General features: G+C 45.7%; 1 protein-coding gene across 1 annotated transcript in view; it reads right to left on the bottom strand.

The window, feature by feature from the left end:
- The window catches only part of heatr5a (HEAT repeat containing 5a), a 32458-nt gene that overhangs the window by 1889 nt on the left and 3563 nt on the right, over positions 1–27006 (bottom strand). The window contains exons 4-34 of the mRNA XM_084182185.1: positions 26346–26454; positions 25422–25571; positions 21029–21200; positions 20684–20841; positions 20220–20469; positions 19652–19807; positions 18859–19109; positions 15306–15417; positions 14942–15094; positions 14696–14795; positions 14097–14206; positions 13572–13735; positions 13110–13273; positions 12625–12730; positions 12163–12353; positions 11483–11642; positions 11073–11262; positions 10647–10816; positions 8770–8914; positions 8365–8544; positions 7907–8140; positions 7431–7609; positions 7274–7342; positions 6986–7165; positions 6427–6679; positions 3025–3264; positions 2553–2828; positions 2098–2373; positions 1079–1327; positions 627–778; positions 174–384 (exon numbers count right to left, since the gene is read on the bottom strand). Of these exons, the coding sequence (XP_084038311.1) occupies positions 174–384; positions 627–778; positions 1079–1327; positions 2098–2373; positions 2553–2828; positions 3025–3264; positions 6427–6679; positions 6986–7165; positions 7274–7342; positions 7431–7609; positions 7907–8140; positions 8365–8544; positions 8770–8914; positions 10647–10816; positions 11073–11262; positions 11483–11642; positions 12163–12353; positions 12625–12730; positions 13110–13273; positions 13572–13735; positions 14097–14206; positions 14696–14795; positions 14942–15094; positions 15306–15417; positions 18859–19109; positions 19652–19807; positions 20220–20469; positions 20684–20841; positions 21029–21200; positions 25422–25571; positions 26346–26454 (5510 nt within the window). The remainder of the gene's footprint in view (positions 1–173; positions 385–626; positions 779–1078; positions 1328–2097; positions 2374–2552; positions 2829–3024; positions 3265–6426; positions 6680–6985; positions 7166–7273; positions 7343–7430; positions 7610–7906; positions 8141–8364; positions 8545–8769; positions 8915–10646; positions 10817–11072; positions 11263–11482; positions 11643–12162; positions 12354–12624; positions 12731–13109; positions 13274–13571; positions 13736–14096; positions 14207–14695; positions 14796–14941; positions 15095–15305; positions 15418–18858; positions 19110–19651; positions 19808–20219; positions 20470–20683; positions 20842–21028; positions 21201–25421; positions 25572–26345; positions 26455–27006) is intronic.

The following is a 27006-nucleotide window of genomic DNA, read 5'->3' on the forward strand; positions in this document are numbered from 1 at the left end:
GGTCAAAGGTCAAAACACAACTAGAATAAGACCTTATTACACATCATCATGGGACATAAGAGACAGAAAAATTAAAAAGGAAAATATCAACCCAATCCAGATTTTATAGTCATGGTCTATCTAGAAAAAGATGACTAATAATCTTGACCACTCGAATGACCTAGCTTACTCACGGTGCATCTCATCGGCAGCGAACACCAGAGCCTCTAGGGCCCTGACTCCATCCTGGATGGCCTGGAGCTCTTTGGAGCTCTGGGGTCTCCTCCTCTCCACCCCCTGCAGGTGTCCCACCACACAGCTCCCCAGGGCCTGGATGAAGGGCACCGCCACCCCTGTCTGGCTCTGGAACACCGACATCAGCAGCTGGTAACTCCTGCTGAGCACCTGAGGAAGCGTAGAGAGGTGGTGTAGAGTCAGCCTTTACATATGCTAATTATTGGGAAGAACCTCTACATTGAATGCTTGAAGAGAATGTAATACTGAGGAACTTTGAACAGTAACTTGAAAAGTTGAATATTTAAAATACTTTTAGTCATCATAAGACAAAGTGTGTCACCAAGGAGTCCTAAAAAGGTGCTTTTTGCCTCAGTTTTGTATTACGTCTGAACTACTTAGTGCTAACTTACCACAGGGTCCTTAGACTCCAGGCTGGCTTTAAACTTGTCTATGCAGCGTGTCTGCAATGTCTGGGCTGTGGTGACCTCAGGACTGGCAGTCAGCAGGAAGATGGTGAGAGCTGTCAACAGACTGACCTCATCCACCGCAAGGTTGGGCTTATCTGTCAACAGAGACCGGAAACACAAAGAGAATCATACATCCAGTTAGAATCTTATTTCACTTCTAATTGAATTGTGCATTCTAAACCGCATTTTGATTTCTAAACCCAAGGCTAAACTTGGAATGCAATTGAGGAACTTAAAATCTGATTGCGTATGTGTAGACTTTCAAACCAAAAGGCCATGACATTTTCTGTAGGCTGGTTTCTGAATGAAGTGGCCTCCTGTGTCTTAACTGACTGTGTGCGTGTGATTATGTTTTCTATGTGAAGTGGCCCCCCGTCCCGTGCCTGACTCCGTACCGGAATCCCAGAAGTCCAGCAGGGTGTTGAGGGCACAGCGCAGCAGGTGGGCCCAGGCCCCGCGGCTCTTCTCTGAGCGACTCATAGGCGAGGAGAGCACAGCTCTCAGGGCCTGCAGGGCTGCAGGCACCACCAGGCCCAGAGCCCCAACACCCCCACTGCTACCCCCACCACCATAGGGCTGCTGGACCAACTCCCTCAGCACCCCCATCAACAGGTACAATACTGTAGGCAGGATGGAGACACTACCTATGGGGGGAGAAGAGAGAGGGTAACCATTAACCACAGGTTAACCACAGCACCATAGAAAATACAAGCAGTGAGGAATGTTTGAATCAGCCTATCATCTGAGTGATCATCCTTTAAACAAGATCAAGTTGATTTAAAAAAAGGGCTTTAACGCATTCATTTGCAAATGAGTATTCTTCAATTTGTGAGTCATGTTTTGACCACCACTGATCAAATAACAATCAATCATTCTCAATGAATCAATTAACGATTACTCACGATCTTGACCTACTCTTTGTGCTGTTGGCAGTTAGCAAATCAAATCAAATTTTATTGGTCACATGCGCCGAATACAACAGGTGCAGACATTACAGTGAAATGCTTACTTACAGCCCTTAACCAACAGTGCATTTATTTTTAACAAAAAAAGTTAAAATAAAACAACAAAAAAAAGTGTTGAGAAAAAAAGAGCAGAAGTAAAATAAAATAACAGTAGGGAGGCTATATATACACAGGGGGGTACCGGTGCAGAGTCAATGTGCGGGGGCACCGGCTAGTTGAGATAGTTGAAGTAATATGTACATGTGGGTAGAGTTAAAGTGACTATGCATAAATAATTAACAGAGTAGCAGCAGCAGCGCTGGGGTCAATTATATTTTAATTTAGGACGTTAACTGAAATTCCTATTCCATTTCCCCTATTGGGATTGAAATTGGAATGTCTGTTTACTTCCTGACTTGGTTGAATTGAGACGGAATTGAGCCCTGATTATCAGGCCCAGTTTGGCTTACCGTCAGGAGAGCAGATGGATGGCAGGTCAGACAGGATGGCAAGAGCAGCCGCCACCAGTCTGCAGTCACTGTCACTCAGACTCCAGGCGGAGCCTCCCTGGCCCCCACTGGGGCTGCCGGCCAGCTTGGGGCTGAGCTGGGGCAGTTTACGCACCAGCACACACAGGCACAGCTCCAGGGCCCCGAACACTAGAGACCTGCCCGGAACCAGGCCGCCGGTGTCCCGGCCCTCCCCAAACTCAGGAACCGTCTCCTTCTCCGCTGCCCCGTCATCCACTGAGAGAGAGAGACATGTTTCAACAAAATATCTTGCAGTGGTAGAATACATGTGCTAAAGTTGGTAATGCTCCCCGTCAACAACTAAGGGCCACAGGCAGAGACATAACTTTTATAAATTGCTGTTACTTCATTGATCGATCACACATACGAGGCAAGTGTTCCTGCTCCACACTCACCCTCAGCACTGTGGCGTTTCTCCTTGACGTGCTCCTGGGCAGCACACACCACCTGTCTAACCAGTTCCAGCACGGCCAGCTGCACCCCTGGGGCCTCCCGCGTCACTATCAGCCTGTGGAGCACGCTCAGCAGTTCCACACTCAACACCTGGTCATTGCCGACTTTTGACCGGGGCCAGGAGACTTCTAGCAAGGCCTGCAGGGCCTGGAGGCAGGAGGAGATGTTCTCCATCTGGTCATGGGAGTGAGGAGAGCACAGGAACTCCACACTGATGCCTACAGACAGGGATAACACAACGCATCAAAACACAGCCCCTTGCCAATATCTCCAACTACAAAGACAATCTGCTTCAAAAGCTTATTTTTTGTAAGAAGGATATTCATAGTAAAGTAACCCCAAACAGAAATACCATAACCAACATAGGCAGTAAGTAGAGAAGCCATGGGCATTGATAGGTCCATTACTTCTCACCCAGGATGAGGTGGAGTCGGTCAGAGCTGATGTCCTCAGGGGATTTGACGGAGGCCATGGAGGTGGACTGGCCCATGGAGGTGGGGGTGACGGGCCGGGACAGGTTGGCAGGGCCGTCGTCCACCATGATGAAACCAGTGCTGTTGAGCCACAGGGCCGTGGCATGTAGGATGGGAGCCCAGGAGCTGAAGTAGTGGGGTCTGGCCTGCTCCGCTGTCTCTGCTGTGTAGAACGTCCCTCCTGAACCACACACACACACACACACACACAGGTTAGATCAATGCAATTTCCCATCAACGATACATTGGTTAACTACAGTGCACACATCAATTAATAACCCAGAGTATTAGTGATGTGCAGTTTGCAAATGATTTATTCTTTTTGAACTACTCTTTTTACTGACTTGAGTGTCATGACTCGTTTTTTAGAGTGACTCGTTCATTTTAGTCGTTTGTTTGACCTGTTGGCCGCAATTAATTCTACAGCAGGATTAATACACGCTCTTCCGGTGATGTGCTGTGACCAACAACTGTCTGTCTCTAGAGGTCTTCACGGATCCACCTGTACCCAAATACCCGAGACGGGACCCGAGTGGGTCAGGAACCATAATTCTAAATAATGTCACGGGTCTGGGTCGGATCTGATATGATTGTCACGGGTCTCAGGTATGTGTAATTTTAACTGACTTGTTCGGAAGGACCCATATAGATCCGAACGCGACTGCTGCAGTAGAGAGAGAGAGAAATGGTATAATTTATGCCGCTGCTCTTTGCTTTTCACGAGAGGCCGCTGCTCATAAGTAATCAAAGCGGCAATAGGCTACAGTCACACAGCACGGCCCCTGCTAGAGCGCCACCTTGCTTTACCTCCTCTACCTCACGCTTTATCAGCTCCGGTTAGTAAAGTATCTTAAAAATGGACTTTTCTGCTGCTTCCCTCACTCGGATCGGGCCAGGTCTATACGGAACGGGTCTAGTTGTCCTCGGGTCCATTCGGCACAGGTCTCAATAAATATATATATATATACATACATATACACAGCTCTGGAAAAAAGTAAGAGACCACTGAAAAATTATCAGTTTCTCTGGTTTTACTATTTATAGTTAAGTGTTTGGGTAAAAATAACATTTTTGTTTTATTCTATAAACTACTGACAACATTTCTCCCAAATTCCAAATAACAATATTGTCATTTAGAGCATTTATTTGCAGAAAATGACAACTGGTCAAAATAACAAAAAATATGCAGTGTTGTCAGACCTCGAATAATGCAAAGAAAATAAGTTCATGTTCATTTTTAAACAACACAATACTAATGTTTTAACTTAAGAACAGTTCAGAAATCAATATTTGGTGGAATAACCCTGATTTTCAATCACAGCTTTCATGCGTCTTGGCATGCTCTCCACCAGTCTTTCACATTGGTGTTGGGTGACTTTATGCCACTCCTTGCACAAAAATTAAAGCAGCTTGGCTTTGTTTGATGGCTTGTGACCATCAATCTTCCTCTTGATCACATTCCAGAAGTTTTCAATGGGGTTCAGGACTGGAGATTGGGCTGGCCATGACAGGGTCTTGATCTGGTGGTCCTCCATCCACACCTTGATTGACCTGGCTGTGTGGCATGGCGCATTGTCCTGCTGGAAAAACCATCCTCAGAGTTGGGGAACAATGTCAGAGCAAAAGGAAGCAAGTTTTCTTCCAGGACAACCTTGTACATGGCTTGATTCATGCGTCCTTCACAAAGACAAATCTGCCCGATTCCAGCCTTGCTGAAGCACCCCCAGATCATCACCGATCCTCCACCAAATTTCACAGTGGGTGCGAGACACTGTGGCTTGTAGGCCTCTCCAGGTCTCCGTCTAACCATTAGACGACCAGGTGTTGGGCAAAACTGAAAATTGGACTCATCAGAGAAGATGACCTTACTCCAGTCCTCTACGGTCCAATCCTTATGGTATTTTGCAAACCTCAGCCTGGCTCTTCTTTGCTTCTCATTGATGAAGGGCTTTTTTCTAGCTTTGCACGACTTCAGCCCTGCCCCTAGGAGCCTGTTTCGAACTCGCCGTGCACTTCACCCCAGCTGCCGTTTGCCATTCTTTTTGTCGGTCACTTGATGTCATCCTACGGTTGTTGAGTGACATTCAAATGAGTTGGCGGTCATCCCGGTCAGTAGTGTGTTGTTTTCACCCTCTGCCGGTCTGTAGCTTTGTTGTCCCCAATGTCTGCTGCTTGACCTTGTTCTTATGAACCGCCGTCTTTAAAATTTTAAGGATGGAAGCAACCTGACGCTCACTGTATCCCTCTGCCAGTAAAGCCAGAATTGAACCCTTCTTTTCCTCACTCAAAACGTTCCTTTTCAACTCTTTTGGCATGGTCAATAGTTATTTTTTAAATTAACATTACTTTTGAGGTATTATTAGCACTGTTTTTGCCATCCAGCTGGTCCTATTGCAAGAGGATAGTGATGACCACAGCAGTGGTTTTTATACTTTTCCTCGTTAAATAAGATTTGGTTCAGGTGATCACCTAATTCAGTAGAATGAGGTGTGCCTGTGTTGGAATTCAACAGACACTGGAATGGAATGGCTGTCATACATGTAGAGATGCTGATTTGAGAAAAATGTGCAGTGGTCTCTTAATTTGAATGCATATCGGGTCCGGATGGGAAAGCCCCAGGTCCATTTTGGAACGGTCCGAAGGCCTCTAATACGCACACAGGCAAAATAGATCCAGCTGCAGGCAGCAGAGAGAATAAAAGGTGTGTAGAACTGATAATTGATTGCATGGTGCAAGAATGAATGCAATTAATTGATTATTGAATGTCACGGACACAGCTTTGTAGAACCAAAACATACACAGCCTCTGCTCAACAAACTCGAACCATTTGGGGTGCTGCAGTTCTCAAACGATATTGTGCTAATCACCCTCACGGCAGTCAAGCAATGCATTCCGCCAAGAGTCGTTCACAATCTACTCCGGTTGCGGCCACAACTAGACCTTGTTTCAAATGTACCAAGACAATCTTATTTGCATGCTTAGCAATCAACAAATGTACATTGTTTAAAGCATGTTGTTACAAATCTCAGTCACAAATGACAGCTCCAATAAGCCCCTTATGGTGAACGACTTGTGAACAAGAGGCTTGTAGAATCATGACTATTTCGAGTTTTCAGTTCATCGTTCGCCGGTAGGGGGTCTTGCGTGCTCTGAGCATTACTGACTCAAATGAACGAAATGAGTCGAAATATTTGTTCTTTTGACTGAACGAGTCGAAAAGACCAGAGTCAGTAAAAAGATCCAAACTTCCCATCACTACAGAGCATCTACCTATATTATCCACCCTCTTCCCAGTGAGTGACACATACAACCCCACCAGATCTAGAACATGACCTGTAGTCACCTGTAGCGGGTAGTTGTGCTGAGTAGTCCTGGGGGAGGGTGAGGAGAGCGTAGTCCTGTAGGGCAGCCAGCCACAGACGGCTCAGCGTAGCCAGGTCAGTCTGGACCAGCGTCAGCAGCCCTGCCCCTCCAGCCCCCCCACAGTCCTCCTCTAGCAGGGGGGAACCAGCCTGCTCACCCTGCCTCCCTGGGCCTGGCCCTGGGACGGGGCTTTCCCTCTGTCTACTGCTGCTCTGCACCGCCACAATGTACACCTGGGAGAGGAGACAAACACAGTGTTAATATTATTAGATGTGCAGTATAGATATAGCCAGACAACCAATCAGCACAGGCAGGATGAACAAACTGTCAGTAGTAAAGTATCTGTATGTGTAATGTGTCTAGGATGAATTTCTCTGTTGCACATAGACGTAGTGGAGGATATAGAAAGTGCCAAAGAAACAGCATGGGACTAAACCTGTACTGTAATGACAGTGACTTCAACTACTAGAGGATGTGGCTTTTAATGCAAGTGTTGGTGGATGGGAGGCTGGGACTGGGATCAGCCAGCAATGACTTACCTCAGCCCAGGCCTTGAGCACAGCCAGTGTCTCCATGGTGGACGTTCCCTCGTTGTAGAGCGGACTGGGCACCTCCTTCCCTGCCTGGACCTTGACCAGCGAAGAGGCCAGGAGCTGGTGCACCCTCCTCAGATCCCTCAGATCACTGACCACGCCACTGGCGATCCACGCACTGCACACCTGTCAGTCAGGCAGCACAGTGGAAAGAATATTTTCAGTGATAGCTCAAATAAGAGGACAATATTCAATCAGTATTAGTTAAAAGTACAGAGAGATAGATGGCCACACCTGGCAGGCTTTGGCTGTGACATCAGGAGGTGCGTCTGCAGTAAAGGCGGGTCTTAGAGCAGCTCCCACCTACACATGAAAAGAGAGATGACTCTTTGAATAAGCCTAGAACGCTCATTCCCCACCCATGGTAGTAGAAGACATGACAGAGACTCACGTTAGCCTGATACTGCTCCAGGATGACGTGGCCAGGGAACTCCGGCTCTGGGATGGCAGCAAACTGGCGGATGATGACCAGTAGAGTCTGTAGGCCAGAGAGCCTCAGCTTGTCACTGTGGTCAGTGGAGGCCATGAAGGCCATGCGGATCAGGTCAGCCAGGTGAAGGACCAGGAAGTCTGGCAGGGAAGAGGGTAGGATATATGATATGTGAACAGACGTTGAATTACACATGGAAATGGCATTTAGACGCTCCACAAGATGTCGTTATAATAAAATGAATGATTAAACAAGGTATTGTTTTTGTTAGGTAGAGTAGCAGGTGGAGAAGGACTGAAATTCCATCTGACATAAGCGTGCGCAGAGTTTTAATTTGTTAAGCTTTCGGTCTATAATGACCTTTGTCGGAGCAGGGACACTATTGAAAACAGCTCATACAGTAGGAGTGACGTTCCCCACAAAATGGCTTCCCTCACCGGTGGACTCATGCAGGCGGTGCTCCTGGGCCAGGGCCATGTCGAAGTGGGCAGGATGTCCGTGGTTCTCACACTGGGCGATGATGCTACACACACACTCCACAGCGAAGACCCGCGTGGACCAGCGCAGGTTGGTAAAGGGCCCGCTGGACTCTGACTTGGCGTGGAAGACTGACGCGTCATCATCCCTCTCTCCATCCTCCTCCTGATTGGTCTCTACCGGGGCTGTGGATTCTGACAGAACAAACCACAGAGACAGCTGGTGTTAAGTAGTATAGCTATCAACTTAAACAACATCCATGGAATAGATTGCGTCAGTAAGGAGAATATTTGGTGTCAAATAAAGTCCTTATGACATCTGCCTCGTTGGGTATAACACCCCACCAGGTAGCAGAAAAAGAGAAGGATCGCACTCTTGAAACTGAAGTTTAAAGCCTTCCATTTGACATCACACCCACCTGCAGAGGCAGACAGGACGTCTTTGCAGAGTTTGAGCCAGTGGGCCAGTTTCCCCGTGGCGATGGAACTCATCATGTGGACCAGGGTCTCCTGGATGTCCTGACAGAGACAGGGGTCTGACTCCCGGTCCAGCAGGCTAAACAGAGCGCCCTCCAGGCCCACCTCCTTAATGGTCACATCTGTGGAGGAGAGGAGACACTGGTCACAACGGGGCTTTTCTACAGCTTATTAAACTACTTAATGTATGTTAATTATTCAAAGTCCATTTGCACATGCTGAGCATTACAGGAAAATTATAGATTTGCTGGTGAAGGTGAGTGACCAGACATCTCGGCTTGTATCTCAGTGTGTGTGTGTGTGTGTGTGTGTGTCTAAAAGTGTGTGTGTGTGTGTGTTTGTCTCACCAAGCTGTGTGTTGTCCCTGCGTGGCAGCTCCTTGACCAGAGCCACAGCGTGCTCTGACACCTCCAGGGCTTCCTTCTGGGCCAGCTGTCTCAGACAGGCCACCACAGCACGACGCAGAGACAGGTACGAGCTGCACAGGTTCACCTACACACACCAAGCACATACGCATGCAGACAACACACACACCTCAGGATATGAGGACTACATAGAGAAACTAACCACCGGTAGAGAGGGTGACCATTCTGTCTGTGTATTAACGTGATAATAGTACATGGAGAATCCCATAATCAATAAGTGATTAGCACTTTGGTTGAAATATAACTGAATTAATACCAGGACAGAAGTGAACTAAGAGCGAATAAGATCACATTTCATTACAGGGCCCAGTCGATCCATCTTAACAGTGTGACTACTCTGTTCAAAATCCCAGTAGAAACACTATCATAGATAAGTGGTGGCCCAATTCATTTTCAGCTAAACATCATGCTGGAACGGATAAAAATAATAATAATTGCTGTGAGCAGCAAGCAAAACCAAAATATCAGGGATATTTCAGCTGAAAGCAAGCAATTACTTTCACAGTTTGGGTGTCAACAACTGAATCCAAAATCATTTGGCCTGCTAACTGGAAAATCATATATCAAACCAGGGGGGAACAGAAAACAGAACAGTGTGAGAATTCCAACAGACGACAAACAGAAGAAGTGTTATTAGCTCCCTGGGAGTGGAGACTATTGACTAGTCCTCCCTGGTGCCATGATGCTGTTAATCATCCTGTCATATCAAACAAACAGAAGCCTTTTCAGAGGATTCGCCTGGTCCCAGATCTGGCTGTGCCGTCTTGCCAACTCCTATGGTCATTGTCACGCCTGAGTTGGCAAGACAGCACAAACAGATCTGGGACCAGGCTAGAGGAGCGTGGGAAGGCAGAGGAACTGTAAAGGATAGTTTTACTTGCGCCAATGACTACATTATATGTTGTTTAAGTTTATGTTATTTAGACCTGTGTCTTTACAGCTTGTATGGTCATTTGGTCATCGTTTCTCAGAACTGATAGCAGAACTCACTACTCCGATAATTAGAACAAAAAGCAGTTGACAGAGGCTAGTTGGGGAATGTTTTTACCCCTTGACCTACGCTAGTGATCTGAATAGCCATCCAGTGTGAAGAAAGGAAGACTTTGAGAAAAGAGCCACTGACGCAAAACAAATCCTTGGCACTACCCATGGAGTAGAGGGCTGTGAGGGAGGGAATCGGCTCATGCTCGCTGTGGATGCCTTATCGGGTTAGTTCAAACTCACAGAAGAGAACCAAAAAGATAAGAAAAAGACAACCAAAGTGAAAATCAACAGGGTGACAAAGAAAACACTGCTAAGAAAGTAGGAGCAGTGCCAACAGCAAATACAACTTCACACTGCAACTCCTGCAGCCAGGGGAAAGAACCTACCAACATAGAATAATCCAACAAGATCTCCTGTATGAGAGAGAATACACACGGTCACTACAGAGGAAGCCACTACAGAAACACAAACTGGGACTACATGGTTTAACAAGTTTTAAAACAAAATTGATCACGTCATTTGCCCCAACTGACATGGTTGAAGACTCCTTTCATTCGAGTCTACAACCATGTCTCAGGTCAACATCATTAACATCTAGGCTACATATCCCGACAGACAGAGAGCTGTGTTGGAGTGAGTGTGTGCATGAGTGATTGCTGCCTTAGACTAATAGAATCATTAGCTCAATAGCTTAGCATTAGCCAGGAATGACATTAGCTAATTACCTACCTAGTTATGAAACAGCTTCTCGTTAGCATTAGCTACCTAGGACATTGACTTGACACAGTTTAGGATTAGCTTGGGCCACTACTCACACAGAGGCTGGGCACCAGACTAGCCAGGTTGACGTGGCGCGGGGCGAACATGTGCAGCTGCTGCAGACAGGAGATGGCCTGGGCCTGGACTAGACAGTCTGGACTGTCCTGCATCACCGCACAGCCGACCAGGCACGACGTCCGCAGGGCCGACACAGACTGGCCCTCGCCTGGGGGCACAAAATGGATCAGACACGCATACCAGGGTTAGACACACTCATTGTGTAGTGTCAGTGCTACAGTCTAAAAAAGGTGAGAGCTGGATATTGAGTGAAATAATGCATTATGTGCAGCAATAACATTATTGATAGATACAATAAAAGTAACATTTTGCAATCCAATCCAAGAAATCAAATGTATTTTCTCTGGTATCAGATTTCTACTTTACAGTGACTCAGTGTCTGACTATGAGGTGAGTAGAGTCACCTTGTAGGTCAGGTCCCAGGGTGGTGAGGAGGGCGTTGAGGCAGCGCCCCAGGCTCTGGTGGACCTCTACGTGGGTAGGGGGGATAGAGAGCAGCAGCCTCAGCACCAGGGTGAAGCTGGCCTCCACATGGCCGTGGTAAAGAGGACCAGCCAGGTCCATCACCATGGACAGAGAGTGCAGCGCCCACCTCTGGTACAGACAAAGAGGAAACAAGAGTTATTGGTCGAGACAACTCTACATGTTGCCAACAGAGACTTCTGTTTCCCTATAGACCTTCTCAACGGCTTTTGAGCTGTGGAAGTGATGCAGAGGGTCCGTTCATACTTCTGGCACGTTTTTAAACAGCTGTTTTGTGGGTGGCGATACAAACAAACTCTGAAGTCAATCTGATTGGTAATCATTACTGTACCTGGACCTCGGGGGAGGTGCTGTCCTGGGATAGGGTGAAGAGGATGCCCACACAGGCAGAGAGGTGCTGGGGGGAGCTGATGCCCCCTACATAGCGGTACAGGGAACCCAGCGCCAGGGCATGACCCGTACGAGTCACAGCATCCCGGGCTGTCTTCAACCTGGTGGGGGTGAGATGGGATCAATCTGAGGTCCAACGCACTGTGCAACTAATAAACTGATGTCCAACCAACACACAAATGTCACAACATTAGCTTAGAATGCACCCTAATATGGACTCCTAAATGAAGACAGTGCAAGACATTGTGCAATATCACTGATCCTGGTTGATCTTCTGAGACTGGTGTTTGTGTGCTAGTACATTAATATTTTTAATTTGAGTAATTTAGTGACTGACAATTAGTGCATTCCTATTAAGATAGCTAGGTGAGACAACCACATCACAGCGCCGTGGCATTCATTTAAGATACTCCTTGAAGAGGTAGGGTTTCAGACGTTTTCTGAAAATGGGCAGGGATTCTGCGGTCCTAGCTTGAGGGGGAAGCTGCTTCCACCATTGGGGTGCCAGGACAGAGAAGAGCTTGGACTGGGCTGAGAGGGAGCTGACCACCCATGCCAAGAGGTACGTAGCCTATAGTGCGGTGTGTGTGTGTGGTATGGGATTGTGGGATGACCACTCACTTGTCGAAGCTGACCAGGGTCATGGAAACGGTGAATGCAGGGTCGTTGACCACCTGTACCAGGCGAGACAGGCCCTCAGCAGCCATGCAGCGCAGCAGGGGGTTTGAGCTCTCCAGAGCCCCCACCAACAGACCCAGGGCTGGCTTCCGAACCTCCTCTGGACCCAGACCTACACGACTGGAGCCTAGGTGCTGAACACAGAGAGAGGAGGGTGGGGTTAACTACTTCAGGGATATCCACACATTGTCATCGCGTAGTTGATCAACCAAAAAAAGGAAATTGCACAATGGCACATTTTACATTGCACTTGTTGCATCATTGATGAAATTTGTGAAAGAAATGGCATTATCATTCTGCCTATAGACAACGTCTGTAGACAAAAAAAAAACATTCTATCATATAGGCTGGTAATCCAAAGGCAAAGGCTACCAATATGTCAGAGTTCAGGCTCTGAGTGTTTACCTTTAGGACACTGCAGAGGGCGGCAGTCACGTGAGTCTGGACAGTCTGCTGACGAACACCCTTCAACTGCTTCAGAGACTCTGTGAACTGTTCTAGAATCTGGGTCCTGCAACAAGGAGAGACAGGAGATGAAGCACATAGAGCCACATAGTAAGAACCTTTTGCGGTTGGTTTGTCTGTGTCAAAGTAGAGTGTGTGAGCGTGTGTGTACAAGTTTTAATATACTGTACTTGTGAGTATCAGAAGTCCTCACAAGAATAGGAACCAACTAAAATTCAGAGAAGTGAGGACATTTTGCCGGTCCTCACTTGTAAAAAGGCTATTTCAGGCTTAGGGGTTAGGTTTAGGGTTAGAATTAGGTTTAGGATGAGGGAAAATAGGATTTTGAATGGGAATCAATTGTTGGTCCGCTAAAAGTCCTCACAAGTATAGTAAGACATAGTGAGTGAGTGTGTGTAAGTGTGGGTGTGGTTACGTGTGTGTACCTCAGTGGGATGATGATGTGGGGAAAGATGACTCCAAAGAGCTGTATGGCAGCGGTGGTGAGGGCAGTAGGAGGGGGCAGGGGGGCGGGAACATCTTGGCATTTCACACAGATGGTGAAGGGGTCATACTCCAGGGTCCCTCCTCCAACACTGCTCCCCTGTAACTGCAATAGACACAAAACAGCAAGGTCACACACCTGGGCCTCCACACACACACACACACACACACACACACACACACACACACACACTTCTCTCTCTACGCACACAGAGAGCACTACGTTTGAATCGCTGCATCTCAATCCTAAAGGTTTGTTTGCCTCCTTCACAAATCCACAAAAACTTTTAGATGCATACAATATCTACGGTTTACAGCACCAAGTGATTAAGTGTCACAGAGATCCTATACATCAGTTCTATTTGTAATTATATGGTGACAGCTCCCTTTGGCCTCAGACAGACCTGCTCTTCTATATAGTGCTGGTCCATGTCCTGCAGAGCGGGTCCCAGTAGTGCCAGGTCATCACTGTGACAGAGGGGTGGTAGTAACGTCAGCTCTGTACACACCACGTTCTCTGGCCCGGTCAGGTCTGTCACCAGCTGCTTCAGCACGATGCCAAAACTCTCTGTGTGGATGGATGGGGGACATCAGGGTTACATATCTGGGGTTAGCAATCAATACCACAGCCTTAATGTCAACATCAAGAGCACAATGCCAATTTACATAGACAAGAATCTTGTCAAACTCTCTGTGTGGAAAGGGGAACAGAAGAGCCAGATGTCTGGGGTTAAGATAAGCTACAGCCCCTATTTCCCAGAACAAAAGTTATTTTATTTTATATCGACAAATAGGTTATAATAAATACCCTTTAAGCCATTATGTACAGTTTATTAGGATCTCATTTAAAACACCAAAGGGCTAGTCTTCCAATGTATAAGCTTCTATGACTAGTAGTCACAGAGAGTAGCATTGAAAAGAGCTCTCACCTTCGTATGTCTTTGGGGGCAACAGAGCCAGGATCTCATAGACCCTCAGTCTGAAGACTACCGAGGTGTTTTTAATCAGGTTGCCATAGGATTTGATCAGAGTAGGCACCCTGCAATACACACACATAGGTTTCAGTCTTTCAGTCTTTAGGTTTCAGTCAAAATAAATCAAGCTTATTAAACAGTCTCAAGTCAACTATACTCTTGTTTTTTCAGTTTGGTCAGAAATAACACGGTACACAATCCCCCCTCAGAAGGAGTGAGAGAAGCAGTTTGGCTGACTGTGTCCTTGACCAGTGAGCTGTTAAGTGTGGACTTGGCAACGCACCAGAAACGTTCCTGGATATTGATCACCTAACATGGAGGTATTTTTAGCTCCAGTGGTAACCTTCGGGTCAGAGCTAAGTCGCCGTCTTCATCAGTGATGATGTTTAAAGTTGAAGTCTCTCTGTACAGGCTCTGGTCAAATATCCATCCACATTAGCATACCACCTCGTATAGAAACATGTATTATGCATGGATTCTTTTTAGTATACTAGTATGGACATTGGAACGTGGCCTATGACAGAGGTCTGGTATGAGAAGATGGTGTGACTCACTTGGTGAGCAGAGCCACAGCACACGCCAGGGGGGTCAGGAGACGACCTATAACATCATCAGTCAGGAGAGCTCTGCAGTGAATCACCAGGCTCTTCATGGCTGGAACAAAACAACAACACATCAACATAGGAGACATTAGATCAACCTAGAGATGAAAGTTCAAGCTTAAACTAACTTACATAAGCATTCAACTGAAACAACCCAGCTTGTGTTCAATGAACGGTGAGTATAAAAGTGTCTCTCACCACACAGCGCCCCGGCGCGGCCCTCCAGGGTGACCTGCCAGGTGAAGTGGTCCCCACGGCGGAGCTCCATGTCCAGGTCTCTGATGGAGGGAGGGAAGGTACACCTCCACAGAAGCAGCATCCTGGGGAGGTGGTGCTCAACCACCGCTGGACCTAAAGAAGTTATTCAACCTTTATTCATACAGGTTGATCTCACTGAGATAAGATCCCTTTTACACACAAAGACAGCAGTAGTTGGCAAGGTCTGAGAAGGTCCCAGATCTGAAGATGACTATTGCTGAATAAAAACACCAGGTTTTGAATTAGGCCATTTATTTCCATTGGTCCAGCAAACACATCAGCAGAGGGTGGATGATGGACATACCTAGGGTGTTGAGGGCGGAGAGCAGCAGCCAGCCAGCCTGTGTGCGTTGGATGGAGATGCGGCTGTTCTGAGTGGCTGAACGGAGCAGGTCCTCGGCCAGCCCCATCACCACCTGGGAACAGAGGGTCACTTATAATTTAGATACCTGTACTAATAAATCAGCTCCCATTGATTTAGTGGAGCATATAATTGAACTATGGTTGAGCCATTAAACAGACATACAGTTGAAGTCGGAAGTTTACATACACTTAGGTTGGAGTCATTAAAACTAGTTTTTCATACCACTCCACAAATTTCTTGTTAACAAACTATAGATTTGGCAAGTCGGTTAGGACATCTACTTTGTGCATGACACAAGTAATTTTTCCAACAATTGTTTACAGACAGATTATTTCACTTATAATTCACTGTATCACAATTTCAGTGGGTCAGAAGTTTACATACACTAAGTTGACTGTGCCTTTAAACAGCTTGGAAAATTCCAGAAAATGATGTCATGGCTTTAGAAGCTTCTGATAGGCTAATTGACATCATTTGAGTCAATTGGAGGTGTACCTGTGGATGTATTTCAAGGCCTACCTTCAACCTCAGTGCCTCTTTGCTTGACATCATGGGAAAATCAAAAGAAATCAGCCAAGACCTCAGAAAAAAAATTGTAGACCTCCACAAGTCTGGTTCATCCTTGGGAGCAATTTCCAAACGCCTGAAGGTACCACATTAATCTGTACAAACAATTGTACACAAATATAAACACCATGGGACCACGCAGCCGTCATACCGCTCAGGAAGGAGACGCGTTCTGTCTCCTAGAGATGAACGTACTTTGGTGCGAAAAGTGCAAATCAATCCCAGAACAACAGCAAAGGACCTTGTGAAGATGCTGGAGGAAACAGGTACAAAAGTATCTATATCCACAGTAAAACGAGTCCTATATCGACATAACCTGAAAGGCCGCTCAGCAAGGAAGAAGTCACTGCTCCAAAACCGCCATAAAAAAAACAGACTACGGTTTGCAACTGCACCTGGGGACAAAGATCGTACTTTTTGGAAAAATTTCCTCTGGTCTGATGAAACAAAAATAGAACTGTTTGGCCATAATGACCATCGTTATGTTTGGAGGAAAAAGGGGGTCGCTTGCAAGCTGAAGAACACCATCCCAACCGTGAAGCACAGGGGTGGCAGCATCATGATGTGGGGGTGCTTTACTGCAGGAGGGACTGGTGCACTTCACAAAATAGATGGCATCATGAGGAAGGAAAATTATGTGGATATATTGAAGCAACATCTCAAGACATACAGTGGGGAAAAAAAGTATTTAGTCAGCCACCAATTGTGCAAGTTCTCCCACTTAAAAAGATGAGAGAGGCCTGTAATTTTCATCATAGGTACACATCAACTATGACAGACAAATTGAGGAAAAAAATTCCAGAAAATCACATTGTAGGATTTTTTATGAATTTATTTGCTAATTATGGTGGAAAATAAGTATTTGGTCACCTACAAACAAGCAAGATTTCTGGCTCTCACAGACCTGTAACTTATTCTTTAAGAGGCTCCTTTGTCCTCCACTCATTACCTGTATTAATGGCACCTGTTTGAACTTGTTATCAGTATAAAAGACACCTGTCCACAACCTCAAACAGTCACACTCCAAACTCCACTATGGCCAAGACCAAAGAGCTGTCAAAGGACACCAGAAACAAAATTGTAGACCTGCACCAGGCTGGGAAGACTGAATCTGCAATAGGTAAGCAGCTTGGTTTGAAGAAATCAACTGTGGGAGCAATTATTAGGAAATGGAAGACATACAAAACCACTGATAATCTCCCTCGATCTGGGGCTCCATGCAAGATCTCACCCCGTGGGGTCAAAATGATCACAAGAACGGTGAGCAAAAATCCCAGAACCACACGGGGGGACCTAGTGAATGACCTGCAGAGAGCTGGGACCAAAGTAACAAAGCCTACCATCAGTAACACACTACGCCGCCAGGGACTCAAATCCTGCAATGCCAGACGTGTCCCCCTGCTTAAGCCAGTACATGTCCAGGCCCGTCTGAAGTTTGCTAGAGTGCATTTGGATGATCCAGAAGAGGATTGGGAGAATGTCATATGGTCAGATGAAACCAAAATAGAACTTTTTGGTAAAAACTCAACTCGTCGTGTTTGGAGGACAAAGAATGCTGAGTTGCATCCAAAGAACACCATACCTACTGTGAAGTATGGGGGTGGAAACATCATGCTTTGGGGCTGTTTTTCTGCAAAGGGACCAGGACGACTGATCCGTGTAAAGGAAAGAATGAATGGGGCCATGTATCATGAGATTTTGAGTGAAAACCTCCTTCCATCAGCAAGGGCATTGAAGATGAAACGTGGCTGGGTCTTTCAGCATGACAATGATCCCAAACACACCGCCCGGGCAACGAAGGAGTGGCTTCGTAAGAAGCATTTCAAGGTCCTGGAGTGGCCTAGCCAGTCTCCAGATCTCAACCCCATAGAAAATCTTTGGAGGGAGTTGAAAGTCCGTGTTGCCCAGCGACAGCCCCAAAACATCACTGCTCTAAAGGAGATCTGCATGGAGGAATGGGCCAAAATACCAGCAACAGTGTGTGAAAACCTTGTGAAGACTTACAGAAAACGTTTGACCTGTGTCATTGCCAACAAAGGGTATATAACAAAGTATTGAGAAACTTTTGTTATTGACCAAATACTTATTTTCCACCATAATTTGCAAATAAATTCATAAAAAATCCTACAATGTGATTTTCTGGAGAATTTTTTCTCATTTTGTCTGTCATAGTTGGCGTGTACCTATGATGAAAATTACAGGCCTCTCTCATCTTTTTAAGTGGGAGAACTTGCACAATTGGTGGCTGACTAAATACTTTTTTCCCCCACTGTAAGTCAGGAAGTTAAAGCTTGGCTGCAAATGGGTCTTCCAAATGGACAATGACCCCAAGCATACTTCCAAAGTTGTGGCAAAATGGCTTAAGGACAACAAAGTCAAGGTATTGGAGTGACCATCACAAAGCCCTGACCTCAGTCCTATACAATATTTGTGGGCAGAACTGAAAAAGTGTGTGCGAGCAAGGAGGCCTACAAACCTGACTCCGTTACACCAGCTCTGTCAGGAGGAATGGGCCAAAATTCACCCAACTTCTTGTGGGAAGCTTGTGGAAGGCTACCCAAAACATTTGACCCAAGTTACACAATGTTAAGGCAATATTAATTGAGTGTATGTAAACTTCTGACCCACTGGGAATGTGATGAAAGAAATAAAAGCTTAAATAAATCACTCTCTACTATTATTCTGACATTTCACATTCTTAAAATAAAGTGGTGATCCTAACTGACCTAAGACAGGGAACATTTACTAGGATTAAATGTCAGGAATTGTGAAAAACTGAGTTTAAATGTATTTGGCTAAGGTGTATGTAAACTTCCGACTTCAACTGTAAAATCACTAATCGTGTGCATACAAGGCCTCAACTATAAACAGGCCTATGTGTATTTGTTGCTAGGTCAAGGTTACCCAGATGAAGCCCAGTCCTTACATTGCCTTTAGTGTGGGGGATGCCCAGTGGGCAGTGCTGCACGGCCCCCAGCAGGGCGGCGATAGCGGCACTGTACCCGGCCACGGCCTCGGGGCAGGACTTGAGGGCGTTGAGTCTCTCTCCACAGCGGTCCAGCAGCACTGCTCCCTGGGAAGGCTGGGCCACTGCCACACAGCGTAGACACCAGGCAGCCGCTAACCGTGCTGACACACTGGGGTGGAGCAGAACTGAGATCACCGTGTCCAGCAAGGCTGGGAGGGAGAAATACCACAGAAGAAGAGAAGTTAAAATGTGTCAAAACTATACTCTTAGACAGGCACACACAGTATATTGAGCCTTGAGTATTTGTCTATGTGAGACTTGGTAGGTAATATAATAATAATAATAATAATAATAATAATAATAATAATATGTCTGGCTCTGTTCCACTAGTCTATACTTATCCTGTCATAGCACCTGCATTAAATATATAGACTAATGTTGTTTAGCTGAGTCCTGAGTCAGCACAGCAGGCCAGGCACTATGACCTATTCACCTCCAGTGTCTCTGTCCTCTCCCTTCTTTCTTCTCGCTCTCTGTCATGCTCCCCCCTCCCACGCCGTCACAGACTCTCCCCCTCCCCATCTCTTATCACTCTCTCCCCCTCTACTCGCTCTGTCACCGACTCGTCCTTATAGACCACTGAACACTCCCATGCATTACAGAGACTGCCCACACAGCATAAAACACACACAGCTTTTCCAAAATACGACCATTTAGAGACTGGGAACAAGTATGTGTGTTCAGGCCCCACCTGTGCTGGTGTCAGTGAGTAGCGATGCAGCAGTAGAGCCAAGGCCCTGTACCAGGCTACCCAGCTCCAGCAGAGCACACACCAACACATGCTGACTGGCAGCTACGTCTGTGGTGGTGACCCGCGTCTCCACGTTCCCATCACACATGGCCGCATCTGAGGAGGAGGGGAAAATATCACCGTGACCACCAAGGAAAACCACTTCAGAGGCACTACTATCAATTTGAAAGGCTGACATGCACATAATGACATCATCAGGCCTGTATGAGATCATCATTCTTCAAACCACTCAAACAAATTGGCACTTTGTCAATTTGCCTTTCCTAGATTCCTTGCATCCTCCCTTCCTTATCACACTGGAGGAGAAGATCCGAGGTCCCTCCACTCTAGCCTTCTCCTCCAATGTGTTTTGAGAAGCAGGGGAGGAGAGGTCGTGAAAAAAAAATCAAGGAAAGATGAATTGGGAAAAAGCCTAAGTACCATTCAAGAAGTGACATTTCTGAGAACATCTTTCAGCAATCAATCCTTGTCAATCAATGGGTAATGGTGTATTAAAGCTTCCCCTCACCCACAGCCCTCTTCTGTTTGCCTATGGCCAGGCAGATCTCCTTGGCAGCAGCGATCTGGGCCTTCTCCCCCAGCAGAGAGCCCAGTGTGGCCCTGAGGATGAAGGAGATGCAGCGTCTGCAGCACACAGCGTCTGCAGGAGTGTGGGTGGCCCGTGTGTGGGACACCAGCTCCATGAGAAGGGCCAGCAGGGCTGAGAAGTTGGCCTCCAGCCACGCACCGCCCAGACAGGACACAAACACCACACACGACTAGACAGAACAAAATCAAAAACAAAAGAGAAAACAGTAAGTTGCACCCAATACATATAGCTAGTAGCATGAGCACATGTATAGAGCCAGGACATTTCCTGACCCATGTGACCGGACCAGGAAAACCTACTGGCCCAAGTGTTTCCTAGTCAGGCCACGTGGTCAGAAAAAAACTAATAGCCTAACATGTAGGATGGAGACAGAGAGAGCTGACCTGAGTGATGCCAATGCGGATGTCTTTGCTAACAGAGCTGGTCCCTTTGAGCTTGTCTCCACTGGCCCTGAGGAAGCCAGCCCCACCACGCAGGAACCCCCCAGTCAGCAGATCCATCACTTCCTCCAAGGAGCTACGTCTGGAGCCCTGTCTGTGAGCTGGGAGGAGAGGACACATGGAGGAAGAGAAGGGTCAATACTGTTTTATGTTTTATTTTCAATTTCTGATCTTTAATATAGGTTCTAAATCCCACACTGAGAAATACAGTTAAAAGCAGACAATTTGATCCCAACACCTCAACAATAGCGATTCTACCAACTCGTCATCCATTGTAGCCTACTGTACCAGTGGGTTGTTTGGGCTCTACGGCTGTGGCCAGCAGGGTACCCAGCAGCTTGGAGATGGCCACGCGCACATCGTAGTTGGAGCCCTCGAACGCCCTGAAGCAGAGTGTGGCTACGTTCTCCAACTCTGAGGTCCACAGAAACACAGCCTCTCTCTGCAGCTCCAGAAGACACTGCCAGACATCACACAGACATTTAGAAACATATATGGATGGCAAATATGTTACATGCACCATCTTAGCTATATGAAAAATCTACATAAAAGTCACGTATCAGTGTGAAATGAAGCTCAATTGAATGACCTGTATTGAATCAGTGAGACCAAAAGAACATAAAATGATTGTAATGTATTGCTTAACTCGGTAGCACCAAAAGCTATATGCCCCATGGGGTTGGAGCAGCTGTTCAGTTGGAGAGAGGAACGCATGTTTGAATGACATTCGGCCTAACACTATGTAGAATGAGAACAATGTGTTGTAATGTGCTTAACGTGGTAGCATCAACAGCTAGTGGTAGCATCAACAACAGTATGTTTTTTTTTTTTTTTGGGGGGGGGGGGGGGGGGGTAGATCAACTTAATATTGCAGATAGATTGTAACTTCCATCAATGTAATTGTCTGCATCATTTCCAATCCCCCATATATATATATATATATATATATATATATATATATATATATATATATATATATATATATATATATATATATATATATATATATATATATATATATATATATATATATAGACACAGTGAGGGAAAAAAGTATTTGATCACCTGCTGATTTTGTACGTTTGCCCACTGACAAAGACATGATCAGTCTATAATTTTAATGGTAGGTTTATTTGAACAGTGAGAGACAGAATAACAACAATAAAATCCAGAAAAATGCATGTAAAAAATGTTATAAATTGATTTGCATTTTAATGAGGGAAATAAGTATTTGACCCCTCTGCAAAACATGACTTAGTACTTGGTGGCAAAACCCTTGTTGGCAATCACAGAGGTCAGACGTTTCTTGTAGTTGGCCACCAGGTTTGCACACATCTCAGGAGGGATTTTGTCCCACTCCTCTTTGCAGATCTTCTCCAAGTCATTAAGGTTTCGAGCCTGACATTTGGCAACTCGAACCTTCAGCTCCCTCCACAGATTTTCTATGGGATTAAGGTCTGGAGACTGGCTAGGCCACTCCAGGACCTTAATGTGCTTCTTCTTGAGCCACTCCTTTGTTGCCTTGGCCGTATGTTTTGGGTCATTGTCATGCTGAAATACCCATCCACGACCCATTTTCAATGCCCTGGCTGAGGGAAGGAGGTTCTCACCCAAGATTTGACGGTACATGGCCCCGTCCATCGTCCCTTTGATGCAGTGAAGTTGTCCTGTCCCCTTGGCAGAAAAACACCCCCAAAGCACAATGTTTCCACTTCCATGTTTGACGGTGGGGATGGTGTTCTTGGGGTCATAGGCAGCATTCCTCCTCCTCCAAACACGGCGAGTTGAGTTGATGCCAAAGAGCTTGATTTTGGTCTCATCTGAGCACAACACTTTCACCCAGTTCTCCTCTGAATCATTCAGATGTTCATTGGCAAACTTCAGACGGGCCTGTATATGTGCTTTCTTGAACAGGGGGACCTTGCGGGTGCTGCAGGATTTCAGTCCTTCACAGCGTAGTGTGTTACCAATTGTTTTCTTGGTGACTATGGTCCCAGCTGCCTTGAGATCATTGACAAGATCCTCCCGTGTAGTTCTGGGCTGATTCCTCACCGTTCTCATGATCATTGCAACTCCACGAGGTGAGACCTTGCATGGAGCCCCAGGCTGAGGGAGATTGACAGTTCTTTTGTGTTTCTTCCATTTGCGAATAATCGCACCAACTGTTGTCACCTTCTCACCAAGCTGCTTGGCGATGGTCTTGTAGCCCATTCCAGCCTTGTGTAGGTCTACAATCTTGTCCCTGACATCCTTGGAGAGCTCTTTGGTTTTGGCCATGGTGTAGAGTTTGGAATCTGATTGATTGATTGCTTCTGTGGACAGGTGTCTTTTATACAGGTAACAAACTGAGATTAGGAGCACTCCCTTTAAGAGTGTGCTCCTAATCTCAGCTCGTTACCTGTATAACAGACACCTGGGAGCCAGAAATCTTTCTGATTGAGAGGGGGTCAAATACTTATTTCCCTCATTAAAATGCAAATCAATTTATAACATTTTTTACATGCGTTTCTCTGGATTTTGTTGTTGTTATTCTGTCTCTCACTGTTCAAATAAACCTACCATTAAAATTATACTTTTTTCCCCTCACTGTGTGTAATATATATATATATATACATACACACACACACACACACACACACACACACACAGTGGGGGAAAAAGTATTTAGTCAGCCACCAATTGTGCAAGTTCTCCCACTTAAAAAGATGAGAGAGGCCTGTAATTTTCATCATAGGTACACGTCAACTATGACAGACAAAATGAGAAAAAAATATCCAGAAAATCACATTGTAGGATTTTTTATGAATTTATTTGAAAATTATATGGTGGAAAATAAGTATTTGGTCAATAACAAAAGTTTCTCAATACTTTGTTATATACCCTTTGTTGGCGATGACACAGGTCAAACGTTTTCTGTAAGTCTTCACAAGGTTTTCACACACTGTTGCTGGTATTTTGGCCCATTCCTCCATGCAGATCTCCTCTAGAGCATTGATGTTTTGGGGCTGTCGCTGGGCAACACGGACTTTCAACTCCCTCCAAAGATTTTCTATGGGGTTGAGATCTGGAGACTGGCTAGGCCACTCCAGGACCTTGTAATGCTTCTTACGAAGCCACTCCTTCGTTGCCCGGGCGGTGTGTTTGGGATCATTGTCATGCTGAAAGACCCAGCCACGTTTCATCTTCAATGCCCTTGCTGATGGAAGGTGGTTTTCACTCAAAATCTCATGATACATGGCCCCATTCATTCTTTCCTTTACACGGATCAGTCGTCCTGGTCCCTTTGCAGAAAAACAGCCCCAAAGCATGATGTTTCCACCCCCATGCTTCACAGTAGGTATGGTGTTCTTTGGATGCAACTCAGCATTCTTTGTCCTCCAAACACGACGAGTTGAGTTTTTACCAAAAAGTTATATTTTGGTTTCATCTGACCATATGATTTTCTCCCAATCCTCTTCTGGATCATCCAAATGCACTCTAGCAAACTTCAGACGGGCCTGGACATGTACTGGCTTAAGCAGGGGGACACGTCTGGCACTGCAGGATTTGAGTCCCTGGCGGCATAGTGTGTTACTGATGGTAGGCTTTGTTACTTTGGTCCCAGCTCTCTGCAGGTCATTCACTAGGTCCACCCGTGTGGTTCTGGGATTTTTGCTCACCGTTCTTGTGATCATTTTGACCCCACAGCGTGAGATCTTGCATGGAGCCCCAGATCGAGGGAGATTATCAGTGGTCTTGTATGTCTTCCATTTCCTAATAATTGCTCCCACAGTTGATTTCTTCAAACCAAGCTGCTTACCTATTGCAGATTCAGTCTTCCCAGCCTGGTGCAGGTCTACAATTTTGTTTCTGGTGTCCTTTGACAGCTCTTTGGTCTTGGCCATAGTGGAGTTTGGAGTGTGACTGTTTGAGGTTGTGGACAGGTGTCTTTTATACTGATAACAAGTTCAAACCGATGCCATTAATACAGGTAACGAGTGGAGGACAGAGGAGCCTCTTAAAGAAGAAGTTACAGGTCTGTGAGAGCCAGAAATCTTGCTTGTTTTTTTTTCTCAATTTGTCTGTCATAGCTGACGTGTACCTATGATGAAAATTACAGGCCTCTCTCATCTTTTTAAGTGGGAGAACTTGCACAATTGCTGGCTGACTAAATACTTTTTTCCCCCACTGTATGTGCCATATCTTTCTATCTGTGCTCCTTCACAAAAGCTCCCAACCTACAACCCATACACTTATTATGGACACAGCGTGCCTACATTATTAGTTATCTTGTTATTGTTTGTTGTTAGTTGTTATTAGTCCCATCCTTCAATTCCATTCAACACCTCCCATCTATCATTTAACACCATCCATATAGGATTTCTATTTGCCATATATATTTCAACTGTACTGTGATGTCTTACAAAAGTTCTGAACCTTTCTATTCTCATTGTTTCTACAGATTGTGAATTGAAAATAAACATTTTTGCTAATAGTATTATTATGTTATTGATCGATTGACTGACTTTTCAGATCACCCAGTAGTGCTATCTGCAGGGTTAGCTCCAGGTAAATATTGCAATCCTTTAGCCATTCCTGGACCTGTGTCCAAAAACAAGCTACAAATGGACAGTACCAAAACAAGTGTATGTTATAGCATAGCAGTTTAGTTGGAGGGAGGAAAGCGGTAGGCAGTAGCTACCTTGGCGGCAACACAGCGCACGGCCATGGAGCGGTCGGTGAGACAGACGCGTGTAGCCTTGTAGATGTCTCTGTGACAGGGCACAGCGCTGACCCCCAGGCCCCTCAGGATCTTCTCCACGCTCAGCATGATCTCATAGCGACCCTGGGACTGGAGCATGGCCAGACAACAGCACAATTAATCCGTGGTCCTGTGTGGCTCAATTGGTAAGAGCTTGGCGCTAGCTATGACAAGGTTGTGGGTTCAATCCCTGCAGTGATCACATAGGCTACACATACTGAAAATGTATGCACTCACTGTACTGTAAGTCGCTTTGGATAAAAGTGTCTGCTCAGTGGCATATACCTGTAGGCTATACACTGAGTGAACGCCTGTTCTTTCCATGACAGACTGACCACGTGAATCCAGGTGAAAGCTATGATCCCTTGTTGATGTCACTTGTTAAATCCACTTCAATCAGTAGATGAAGGGGAGGAGACGGGTTAAAAAATGATTTAAGCCTTGAGATAATTGAGACATAGATTGTGTATGTGTCAATCGGTTTGTGTCAACAACTGCAATGCTGCTGGGTTTTTCACGCTCAACAGTTTCCCGTGTGTATCAAGAATGGTCCACCGCCCAAAGGACATCCAGCCAACTTGACACAACTGTGGGAAGCATTGGAGTCAACATGGGCCAGCATCCCTGTGGAACGCTTTCGACACCTTGTAGAGTCCATGTTTCCCGACAAATTGAGGCTATTCTGAGGGCAAAAGGGGGGGGTGCAACTCAATATTAGGAAGGTGTCCTTAATGTTTTTTATGCTCAGTGTATATCAGCTATTCAGACGTAAAACACTGGCCTTCATATTGCCACTGGCTAGCACAATGGTATATCAATACATTTTTAGCATTACCATTACAGATCCTTTAATTTTACACTCACCTCTGCAGACTTCATGGCCTTCAACAAATTTGCCAAAGTCTCTTTAAATGTGTTGACCAGCAAACGGCCAAGCTGTTCGTAAAGGGCACCCAGACAGGCAATGGCTGCCCTATGGACAAAAAAAAGTAAATCAGTTACAACAAATACCATTCCTCTTGTCTGCACAGACACACACTGTGTAATCCGAAGTCTTCCTGGTGTTTTTTTTGTTGTTGTTTTTTTGCAGTTCGTTACATACAGTGAGGGGAAAAAAGTATTTGATCCCCTGCTGATTTTGTACGTTTGCCCACTGACAAAGACATGATCAGTCTATAATTTTAATGGTAGGTTTATTTGAACAGTGAGAGACAGAATAACAACAAAAAAATCCAGAAAAACGCATGTCAAAAATGTTATAAATTGATTTGCATTTTAATGAGGGAAATAAGTATTTGACCCCCTCTCAATCAGAAAGATTTTTGGCTCCCAGGTGTCTTTTATACAGGTAACGAGCTGAGATTAGGAGCACACTCTTAAAGGGAGTGCTCCTAATCTCAGTTTGTTACCTGTATAAAAGACACCTGTCCACAGAAGCAATCAATCAATCAGATTCCAAACTCTCCACCATGGCCAAGACCAAAGAGCTCTCCAAGGATGTCAGGGACAAGATTGTAGACCTACA

Source organism: Coregonus lavaretus (genome assembly GCF_964263955.1).
Source record: "Coregonus lavaretus genome assembly, chromosome: 18".
In the NCBI taxonomy this organism is placed as follows: Eukaryota; Metazoa; Chordata; class Actinopteri; order Salmoniformes; family Salmonidae; genus Coregonus; species Coregonus lavaretus.